The sequence below is a fragment of the Poromitra crassiceps genome (assembly GCF_964638095.1).
Source record: "Poromitra crassiceps genome assembly, chromosome: 4".
Taxonomy (NCBI): Eukaryota; Metazoa; Chordata; class Actinopteri; order Beryciformes; family Melamphaidae; genus Poromitra; species Poromitra crassiceps.
Genome location: NC_139626.1, coordinates 25262277 through 25274155, shown reverse-complemented (window position 1 = coordinate 25274155; position 11879 = coordinate 25262277). Strand labels below are relative to the sequence as shown.

Below are 11879 nucleotides of genomic sequence, written 5' to 3'. Positions count from 1 at the left end.
GCAGCCATCAGACCGGTGCTTAAAAAACACAACCTCGACCCAGAGGTGCTCTCTAACTATAGACCAATTTCCAACCTGCCCTTCCTTGCTAAGGTTCTGGAAAAAGTTGTTGCCGTCCAGCTGCACGACCACCTCCAATCCCATCAGCTCTATGAGACCTTCCAGTCCGGCTTTAGACCATCACACAGCACTGAGACAGCCCTGGTGAGAGTCGTGAATGACCTGCTCATGGCGGCAGACTCCGGCTCCCCCAGCCTGCTGATCCTCCTGGACTTGAGCGCCGCGTTTGATACGGTGGACCACGACATCCTGTCTCAGCGTCTCAGGGAGGTGGGAGTCACAGGCACTGCCCTCGACGTCTTCCTCTCCTTTCTCTCAGGAAGACTGGAGTATGTCGCGCTGCGCAGCTTCATCTCCAGCATCAGGAGTGTCACCTCTGGTGTCCCACAGGGATCAGTCCTGGGTCCCCTGCTCTTCCTGGTGTACATGCTCCCCCTGGGGAAGATACTGAAGAGCCACAACATCAATTTCCACTGCTACGCCGATGACACTCAAATCTATTTTCAAACCTCCCCAGACATCCATCTGACTCAAGCCCGGGCCACTAAATGCCTCAATGACATCCGCCACTGGATGAGCAACAGCTCCCTTCAGCTCAACGGGAGTAAAACTGAAGCCATCCTCATCGGTACACCTCACCAAATAAAACAGGCCGGCATCATCCACATCACCATCGATGGACACTCCATCCCCCTCTCCTCACTGGTCACCAGCCTGGGTGTCAAACTTGACCAAACACTGTCATTTGACGCCCACATCAAATCCATCTGCCAAACCTCATTCTACCATCTCCGGAACATCTCAAAGCTCAGACCCCTCCTACCCCAAGCCGCCGCAGAAAAACTGGTCCACGCATTCGTCTCCTCCCGTATCGATTACTGCAACTCCCTGCTTGCAGGCCTCCCCACCAAATCCACCCAGAGACTGCAATATGTCCAGAACTGTGCCGCCCGGGTTCTTACCAGAACCCGGAAGTCAGAACACATCACCCCTGTCCTCCACTCACTTCACTGGCTCCCCATCAATCAACGCATCACCTTCAAACTCCTCCTCCTGGTCTACAAGGCAGTAAACCACACTGGTCCCACCTACCTTCAAGAACTCCTCCCCCCCAAGCCCCCCTCCCGGTCACTCAGATCCGACACCCTCAACCTACTTGTTGTCCCCCGCACCAAGCTGGCAATGATGGGTGACCGAGCCTTCTCCACCCTGGGGCCACGCCTGTGGAACCAACTCCCAGGAACTGTTCGGGCCTCTAAATCCCTCGCTGTTTTTAAAACGAGCCTTAAAACCCACCTGTTCCGCTCTGCTTTTTATTAGCTCGGAGCTTTTAGCTGTTTTTAGCTTATTTTTATTTTATTTTTTATTTATTTATTTTACTATTTTAGCTACTGTAAAGCACCTTGAGATTTGTTTTACATTTTAAAGTGTGCTATATAAATTAAAGCCATTATTATTATTATTACTTGTGGTTCCAGGTGGTCCCCATGCCAGCAAACTGATGAATTAACTTCAGCATTATTTAATTTACAAAAAGTGAAAAAGCTGTATTGGTGAGAGAATAATGCAATACAGTGATGGCTTTCATGCCAGCATGTCTTCAATTCCCACTCTCACCTCCCCCGGGTTTAGACTTGAAAAAGAAATGTTCCTCATGTACCCAGCAGCATTGTCACATGTTTGAGAACTGAGTCTTTTCATTCTGACAAATGTTACGTGACCTTGAACGTCATCAATGTTCAGTAAAAGTTCAGTTTGTGTGATTTGTGTGTGAACCACAGACCTTATTCCATGCATTTAAGGGGTCACTCAGGAGTGATCATTGACTCACAAACTGATAGGAAAGAATGCAATATGAAACACCCAATAAAATGTTATTAATATTCATCCCTTGTCACAATCACACAAACCACAATAGGTATAAAAATATTCACATGAAAAGGTACAAAAGATGCATTTTATATTGTACATTACAGACGTTTGATTTCAAAAAGCCTTCAGCTCACCCCACCACACTCTTCCTCCCTCGCTCATGGATAGAAACATGCAGAGTTTAGACTAGAGACTGAACTGAACAAAACACCAGCCCAGTGACTTACAAATCCACAAGCAGGTGCAGGTTCAGCATTTTGCTCAAGGACACTTCAACCGTTGACTGTATGACTTCCAACAGGCACATGGCAGGAGGCTGACTGTGTTACCTTTCACATTCACAGGAATTTGAAACGCGCATTGATTATCCAAACCCAGAAGAGCAACATTTTCCCCCTCCTCCTCCAATCACATTCAGCTGCAGTAGTAGTGCATGGCTCACTTTGTCACAAAAACACACAGTCTCACATAAAATAACAAAATGACTGTTTTGTTTTCTCAAAAAGGGAGACACAGATATCTATACTGACACACCCCAAAGTCTTCACTTCTTTGGGGCATATTCACAAACAGCTTGCAATGCTATCTGGCACAGTGAAAGGTCTCGCAAAACACACAAGCTTGGGGTCTGTATGCTAAATCATATAGCCTGCATTGTACATAATTTGAAATACAAATAATCTTCGCTAATTGGCTGTAAATTTGTAAATCCCTGACAAAAATGACTGTAAAAAACATTATATACAAACTTATTCCCATAAAGTCTTGCTTTGAGTGCAGTAAAGACTCCCATCGGTCTGGGAGAAACTGACCAGAATAGCCTACTAAATATCATCTTCAATGCATATCATGGCTCACTTTCTCTAATAGAAAAAGCACTAAGTAGTCAAAATGTTTTTTTTCTTTTCAGCTGGGCGGACAAGCAGGACCTTCTGTGTGTTATAACAAGATAGGACACAAGATGGAATCAAATTAATCTGCAAAAATGCTTCACATAATGGTATAAACAACCACAGAAATGAAACAAGTTAAAAGAAAATTAACATCCAAAAAACAAATCTGCATTCATAAAAGCAGTCCAGTGTTGTATTCTCTGTTTATCAACCCACTGATAAAATAAAAACAATAATAATAATAAAAAAATCCCTCAGTTCAGTACCATGATGGATTTGGACAACTTTCCTTTGCTCATCAAGGTTAGTTATCGCAGAGGCTGTGTATTTTTTCTTTTGCCACTCGGAGGTCACAGATTGTCTGAAAGGAAGACGGGAATATTCATGCCAAGAATATGAATAAATAACACACAATTTGGATTAATGCTACACTATGTTGGGTTATGGTGTGCCACAACTGAGTGATTTGGGGTCTTTTTCTCTGCACCCTCAACTGGTCCAGTTTGGGTGCTTCTGGGTGCACAGGCTGTCCATTCAGGTCCACCTGCATGTGTGCAGACACACATGCATGTTTCCTGGCACTTACTATTCTTTTGCTGTCATCATCAAGACAGACCCAGCTCACTTCTGTCTCACCCGCTCCTCCCCTCATGTAAGCTTCCAGTAATAGCTCTGCTAAATAAATTCTGAAGATGTAATAATAATCTAACAATCTTTCACTAGAGTTGGTGTGAAGCACTTTGTGATCAAATATTTCTTATATCTGTCATAACTGTTTGTATTGTATTGTATTGTATTGTACTGTATCTTGTCTGACTGCCACAGATGGAAAATGAATTTCCAAAAGGACAAATAAATGAAACTAACTATCCAGTCCACGTGTCCGCTAGTCCCAGATACTCTGGATTTTCCGCTGTTGGGGTCATAAAGCCATTCGCCTGACTGGGCGCTGCTCCATCCCTCTCCAATTGGCCATCCCCACCAGCCACTAGGTCCAAGTAGTAGGGGTTGTCGAAGGCCGGCGAGGTGGGGACCAAGTACTCTGGATTCTCCACGCTGTGTCCGGAGCTCAGGCCATTGGGGAGGCGTCGCTCGGGTTTGGCCTTGCGAGGCAGCGTGCTGGGCCGCTCTGGAATCCCAGGCCTGAGGTCCTGGACCTCCTGGTTGACATACTCTGAACCCATGGAGAAAGGAAGACCAACACAGTTTTGGGAAGTAATGAGGACTTTCATTTCATTTCTATATGATGGGAAAATGTTTTACACTGACAGATAAATAGTTTGCCGAAATATAAAAACTGACATGAGAAAATAATCTCAAACTACCCCAAAACTTTGGCTAGACTTTTACAAAAATAGTTGCATTCATCCAATATGCTTCAAACCTAATGGCTTATTTATACTCCATTTTCATACTTAAATAGATGCATCCGTTTCAAACGTTATTATCGTCACTGTGACACTGCCCACATACATCTACCAGTGGGCAGTAGAGAGTCAAATGTATGAGTGTGTATGTGGTTTTGCTCCATTTCATGCATATCCGTACGCTTTCAGATGACGGACAGAAAACGCACGAAATGAAGGCAGAGTACGGACAGAAGACTCTGTCCATCTCCGTCTTTAACGTAGAGTATAATTGGGCCTTAAAAGGGCACTTTAAACTCAGTCGTGTCACATCCACATCACATAAGTGATAAGAGAATAAAGCCAAATCATCAATAAATGCATCCCTGCCCAGAAATGTATCTAAGTATATAAACACTTTAGCCTATTTAAGGGACTTTTATTTAAAGGACTTTACTATAGCGATTGTGTGCTCAAACACACAGGAGGGCAACATGTGAAACTTGCTAACTCACCTGGCAAGGGGTGATTGTGACTATACCCATGACTTGGTCTGGGTAGCGAGTGATGAAGGCGATGAGGATGATGATGATGGATGGGTGGCCTGTGGGTCTCCAGATCACCCTGGCTCCCGTTGGGGTAGGTGGGGTCTTCGCAGTAACGCCCAGGACTGTACGGTGGCAGCGAGGCATCGTCTGGGCCGTCAAGGAAGACGGAGTCAGAGTGGCCCCCGGCAGATGGGCTGCGAGCCAGTGTGGGGTATTGAGGAGTCCAGAGACCATTGGAGGTGCTCGCCCCTAAAGGCAAGGTGGGGTACATTTTCCTCGGGGCTCCAGCGATGGAGACCTCAGCATCCAAGCCCTGGTCTGTACTCTGTGAGAGAGAGAGGAACGAGAGAGGTCAAAGGTCAACAGCAGAATGGACAAGAAGTTGAGTAAAACCATTCAAAGCTTCCTTGGTCTCGACATTTTAAAAATATTTCAATATAAACATCTGAAAAACGATGCTTGGAGATCCATTGTTGGGGGCGATGCTAAGCTCTGAAGTACTTTCATTGATTTTTTTTTCTGTTTATTTTTGATTAATTCTATTTAATAATGCTTGCTGATGTTGTTAACTCATTGAAATGATGCAACATTATGAAAAGCAACAACAACAACAACAACAAAACAAACATGATTTGACCTTTCAAAACAAGAGAGCCAGAGAATAAGAACAAGCCAAGACAGAGAGACGAAAAGCCCACCGACCCGGTACGACTGGTGCCGGGACGACTGGTGCCGGGACGGCCCGTTGGCAGGGACCCCGTCTCCCTGAGTCCTGGTCAAGAGGTTGGCGTGGGGCACCAAATACTCTTCGGCGTCCAGCAGGTCCCTCATATCGGCCCCTTCCTCCTCCAGTAGAATGCGAAAGAACTGGCTGTCCACCGGGTTTGACAGGCTCATCTGTTCATCGTTCTGAGAAGAGGAAAAGAAAAACATGGATGGAAGGGAAGCAATAACGATGATTTCGGTGGGTTGTTGTTGTAGTTAGGGTATTTATATAGCTTAACTTATTAACATTATTGTTGGTGTTGGTACTATTTCCGAATTGCATTTCTGTGCGATCGCAATTTGGTTTGTGCTATGACTTGTGTATAGCTTGAATGACAATAAAGCTGAACTTGAGCTTGCTGGTGGAGTAGGAAAGTTGAAAAAATTAAAAGTTGTACACAAAAACATGTGTACAGCATAAAGGTACTTTACTGACACCACAAATACCTGAATGACGACGTAACGAGGCGGGTCTCGCGCCATAGCCCCAATATCATTCACTAGATCTTTGAACCTCGGCCGGCTGTCTGGGTCAATCATCCAACCTGTCATTCAAACAGAAAGTCAAGATGATCGCCTTCACTGCAAAATATAAGCAAGCAGTAATAAAGCATTTCAGTTGGCTTACAAAACATGAGTTCTTGACTTAACTTGTTTTAGATTAATCTTCAATAACTTGTTTGCCTTTTATGATGTCTGCAGTGCTTGGAGTCACTGTTCCTTGCTCTCCTGTTGTTTTGTTGTTAAATGATTTTACTGGGTTAAATTGATCTTTGAGGCAGAGGCGTTGTCTGTTGCTGGGCCTTACTGCTGCAAAAAATGGTAGCTTAGAGATGGATGGCCCCCCATATTTTGCCTTTGGAACAATGGGTATCGTCTGTTGTGGACCAGGCTGTCGTGGAGATGTCGGTGGCCCGTAAGCATGGAGCTAAAGTAGTTAACATTACGTGCTGGAATTCATATATTGAAGCTGTGCGTGGGGGCCATGGGCATCTCCATGATAGCTAGGTTCCGTCTTTCTCTTTTTGCTACTGTGAGCAAATTTTTGCATGGGTTGATGGTTGGGGGAGGGTCCTGCGGGGTGGGGGGCTATGAGTGAATTTGTTTGTGTATGTATTTTGTATTTTTGTAAAAACAATTCTGGTTGTTTTTGTTGTATGTCAAATTAAAAAATATATTATATATATCACACATTTTTTTTTTTTTGCCTGCATTATGATGTACCAGTATCACACCCAAACATTTTAAACATTTGAAGATTATCGATTCATCTGCTTTGCTGAGATGAAATAAACAGGAACAAGACTATATTGTAAATAAACACCAACATCTGTACAGTTTGGATATTTCTCATTCAATCGGGCAACATAAAAAAGAGGATTTTCTGTCGATCTTGCATTAAACAGACAAAAAAGGAAAGAAGAAAAAACCCCACTGGTGATGCAGTAAAGAATGTGGTACTGACATTTGACCATGATCATGTAGACATCGATGGTACAGATAAGGGGCTGGGGTAGCCGCTCTCCGCCCTCGAGCACATCAGGGATCTCCCTGGCTGGGATCATGTCATAAGGCTTCGCCCCGAACGTCATCAGCTCCCACACGGTCACTCCTGAGAAAGACAGGTACGGTGAGTTGGATGAGTTTCATTCTACAATCACTCAAGACACATAACAAAATGATGGCGGGTATGAAAGTAAATGATATTTAAAATGACTGTAACAGTATCTAAAAGTAATCAATCAACTTGAGCCCACCATTTGTTTTCATCATATTGAGTAGCAAATATTAGATTGCTTTTTTGGAATGAAACCTGTCCACTACAGGCTGTTACACACCAAGAGCGATGCGAATATACACACCGTATATATACGGTGTGTAACTTACACAGTGTAAGGACCTTACAGATAGATGCATGTATTGTTTGTAAATGCTGCTTCTTCTAAGCAGTGTTGGGCAAGTTACTTTCAAAATGTAATATAGTACATATTACTACCGTAAATTCCGGACTATAAGCCGCGGCTTTTTTCCCGTTTTTTGGCCCCTGCGGCTTATATAACGGTGCGTCTTATCTATGGATTTTTTCAGAAAAAAAAAAAAAAAAAAAAATCTCTCTTTTTTAGCACTCTTTCTAACTATAAATCCACTTCTGTTTTAATTTCCTCTCTTGCCCTCTTTTCACCACACCGCGGACACTGTGTGCAAAAATAAACAACGGTGGTGTTGTGTTATGTTGTTTTGTTGAAATGTTACGGTAATACGGTAAATTGGAGCTTCCTCAAACAGCCATCTCTTTCCCGACAATCCCCTCTGTGCGTGACCACTTACATATGGTAATTACGGTAAGCAAACGGCCACAAGCCCATCAACTCCCTCCCCCGACTACCAGGAGAAAATCACAAACTTCGGCGAATTCACACAAAGGAAGATCAAGGAATATTCCATCGAACCGGAGCAGATCATAAATATGGATGAAGTGCCTTTGACGTTCGACCTGCCACTCACTCGGACTGTTAACAAGAAGCGCCCTGGAGGATTCTTTCACCAAAAAAAAGCTTTGCTCGTTCTCGACAGCATGAGAACGAGCAGTAGATGATCATGAGGTGGTTTTTCAGACGTGTCGATATAGCAGTTTATCGCAAAAGTGTAATGGAAACACATTTTTCGCATTTGCACGTCATGTGACCCATATTATCCCTTGGAAAAGGAGCGGAAAATAAGTTTGGTAAGTAAGGTTCGATAGCCGTGTCAAAACCTCCGCAGCAAGTGGAAAACTTTGAAGCAACGCTACCTAGCAGAAAGACGAGTGTTGTGCAAAAGCGTAGCCGGGCAAATTAGATAATGTTTAATGGCAGAAATCGGTCCATGGTGACAGCAGGCTGCCTGTGTGCGCGCATTTGGCACAGCGGCGAGATGAGAGGATGAAAAGCACACACTGGTGCGGTGGTGCTGTCTGAAGTGAATACAGTGACTGTGAGTAGGCTAATACATTGCACACGTTTCAGGTGCAATTATAGAACCAAATCAGCCTTTTCCCCCCTCCATCTCTAAATCGGACCAGTTGTAGGCTATTAGGCTACCTTTTTTCCTCTGCCTGTCGCGCTGACTGCATTCACGCAGCCAGCAACATTTTGCGACTCATTTTCTTTTGAATTGATAATCAGGCTCGTTTATATGCATTGTAACTTCATGTTGGGATTTCCATTGACCATTGGTTGGATTTGAGCATGCAGGGGACGGGATATGGGGCAGATCCCCGTGCGTAATCACTGTGGCAGCTGCTGCAACGGGGAATCACTCAAACGCAACTTCAATGGAAACGCCTACAAGTCGCAATTGTACATTGTCGAAGTTGTAGAAATATCGCAATTCTTTTGCGAAAAACTGTAATGGAAACACAGCTATAGATGAAGAGGAGTTCGTTGGTTTTGAGTGACAATGAAGGAGAGAGGAGAGTGGTTGACGAAGCCACCCTGAACCTGTTCGTTTCCGACACTGAAGATGAGGACTTTGGTGGTTTCAGTACGCAGGAAGAAGAGGAAGACGAGCATTAGTGACTTGACTTCTCTGGTTACAGGTTTGCTGCACATATAGCCTATTGTTGTGTGATTTTGTCTGGGGATTAGTGACCTGACTTTTGTTTTGTTTTGTTGAAATGTTAATAAATGGGAGCTTCCCCAAACAGCCATCGCTTTCCCGACATTCCTCTCTGTGCACGAACCCTTTCATATGGTAATTAAACATCAAAACACCCGCGGCTTATAGACCGGTGCGGCTTATAGAAGAAAAAAATAGTCAATTTTGGTCCCGCGGCTTATACACCGGTGCGTCTTATAGTCCGGAATTTACGGTAGTTACTTTAATTTGAAATTAATAAGTTATGTTACATTACAGTCTGTGTAGAGTAACTAGTTACTTATTACACTACTTTTGCATTATTTTCACCAAAGGTTACTGCTAAAAGTAATATATTACATGTAATATGTTACTTTTGTAATGAGTTAAACCCAACACTGCTTCTAAGGTATGTAGCTTTGTACTAAGGGTAAGTATTTAGTTTCACCTTTAAAAAAAAAAGTACAATCAGTGCTGTGAAGCATGTTGACATTGCAATGACAGTTGACATTGAAAAGTCTTTCGTTTGAAAATTAAATATCCAGTTTTTACAAATTCTGACATCATTCCTACATCATAAAAACCCTGCTTGCGGAAAAAACCCATAAGACTTTAGAGTTTACATTTATTTTATACCATTGTGAAATAAACTTTTGCTTCCACAAATACATATTGTTATGAAATTACATAACAATTACAAACAATATGAAATTAGAGGTGACACTGACCATAGCTCCAGACATCGCTCTGATGGGTGAACTTCCTGTGGAGAATAGACTCCAGAGCCATCCATTTGATCGGCACCTGAAAACGTAATCAAAACTCACCAATACACTAATTGGTAACACCATTTCTAAACATCCTTTTTCACTCATTCTAAACATAACATTAAAATGTCCTGAATTCCAGAGGAAGTCCTGGCTTCTTGTGTCCAGAACTTGTGATCCTCATAGTACAGACCCTCTTAACACTCACAGGCACTAACCCAATCTTACCTTGCCTCCATCTGCATGGTATTCCGTCTCATCAATATCAAGCAAGCGGGCCAGGCCAAAGTCGGTGATCTTGACGTGGTTTGGGTTCTTTACCAGAACATTCCGGGCTGCCAAGTCCCTGTGGACCAGCCGCACCTCCTCGAGATAGCTCATCCCCTATACAAAGACATGACCCACAAATTGACATCACATACAATCTAAAAAATCTAAATGGTTTTAAAAATTAAATACACAAGGTACATGTACTTCGCCAACAGCCATTTTTAAGAGTATTAAAGTATTAGGGTTGATTTTTCCTTAATACATGTCTTGCCTTAGTTAACCTACTTGGCTGATTGGTTGTTTCTTAATGTTTGCTTTGTTCACAGCACTTTGTAACCTTAAAAACTTCTAAATTATTAGTAGAAGTATTAGTATTAGTAGTAGTAGTAATAGCAGTGTTTGCACTTGAGCAAGAGAGTGGGGAAGCTGACATCATATTCCTTGTTTGCGCACCTTGGCTATCTGGACACACCAGTTGAGGAGGAACTGGGAGCCGATGTGGTCCCTGTTTTCTCTGACGTAGTCCAGCAGACAGCCGTATGGCATCAGCTGGGTGACCAGCTGCACCGTGGAGGTCAGACAAATCCCCAGGAGACGACACACGTATGGGCTGGCAACCCCGGCCATCACATAGGCTTCCTGGGAAGCGTGGAGGGAGGGATTGGGTCAGCGATTGAATTCAGTTCATTCAAAACAGTTCAAAAACTGAGGGAAATGGAGGGGGAAGGGGGCAGTGGAAAAAAAACATGGCGCATAAACTGTGAGGGTGAGAGACAAAGAATCCCTGAAAAACATCTCACCCCAAAAGACGAACCATAAATAATTATTTGGCACCGAAACCTAATTCAAAACAATATACTTATATGATTGTATGACTGGATGCATTGAATGATTTGATCTAGGCTGAATGTGTAATAATGTGTTACCGTAATATGAGAAGTGGGAAGTGTTAAGTGTGTGTTTGTGTGGTGGGGGCATGCATCAACATTCAGAATGACAACTCACATCAAGAATATCTTTATTGGCCTTGGGCGAGGTGTTCTCCCGTAAAACCTTAATGGCCACTGGTATTTTGACATTTTCCCCATCAGGAGCCCACACGCCCTGAAATGGAAATCAAGACACAAAATGCAATCTTTGCACATCTTGTAATCATCAGTTTTAAATGATTTTTAGTTGCTTGATCAGGTCCCTGTGTCCCGGACAAAAAGTTGCATTCGAACACACCGCAAACACGACAGCCGACGGGCAACTAGCACGTACGTTCTGTGCCTGCATCCATGACACATTAAATAGAAAGTAGTGTTTGCCTAGCATTTTGCTCACTTACAGTAAAGGGCTTTGTAATATAGCTACTTCTAATCAAGAATATGTCTGATAAAAGTGACAAATGACACTGGCGTATGTCAGCCTTGTCTTTTGAAAGGAAGAGGCGGAGGCAGACAAAAAAGAAGAAACCGCACTAAATGGGTGATATCATGCAGCGAGAGGCTCGGGGGACTTTCCCAGAGTCACGTTGTCGTGAAAATATCCGTGTTGGAATTATCAGGTGAGATGAAGTTGGAAAATGAGCAGAGCGTTTTGCGTGCCCTCTCTTCCTGCTTCGCTACCCCTGACCAGCCAATCAGTGAGTGATTTCTCTCACCAACGACCCAACGCCGATTCAACACGTTGAATCGGCCGTAAAAGCCGCTGACAAGCTGCCGTCAAAGCAGACTATAGAGCCAAGTCAGCCAACGGTGT

The 11879-nt window shown here is 43.4% G+C and overlaps 1 protein-coding gene across 1 annotated transcript in view; it reads right to left on the bottom strand.

Annotated features, from left to right (window-relative positions):
* Window positions 1–1926: 1926 nt before the first annotated feature.
* erbb2 (erb-b2 receptor tyrosine kinase 2) overlaps window positions 1927–11879 on the bottom strand; it is a 33739-nt gene continuing 23786 nt past the window's right edge. The window contains exons 19-27 of the mRNA XM_083635577.1: window positions 11142–11240; window positions 10590–10775; window positions 10095–10250; window positions 9828–9903; window positions 6950–7096; window positions 5932–6029; window positions 5422–5628; window positions 4687–5044; window positions 1927–3999 (exon numbers count right to left, since the gene is read on the bottom strand). Of these exons, the coding sequence (XP_083491703.1) occupies window positions 3692–3999; window positions 4687–5044; window positions 5422–5628; window positions 5932–6029; window positions 6950–7096; window positions 9828–9903; window positions 10095–10250; window positions 10590–10775; window positions 11142–11240 (1635 nt within the window). The 3' untranslated portion in view covers window positions 1927–3691. The remainder of the gene's footprint in view (window positions 4000–4686; window positions 5045–5421; window positions 5629–5931; window positions 6030–6949; window positions 7097–9827; window positions 9904–10094; window positions 10251–10589; window positions 10776–11141; window positions 11241–11879) is intronic.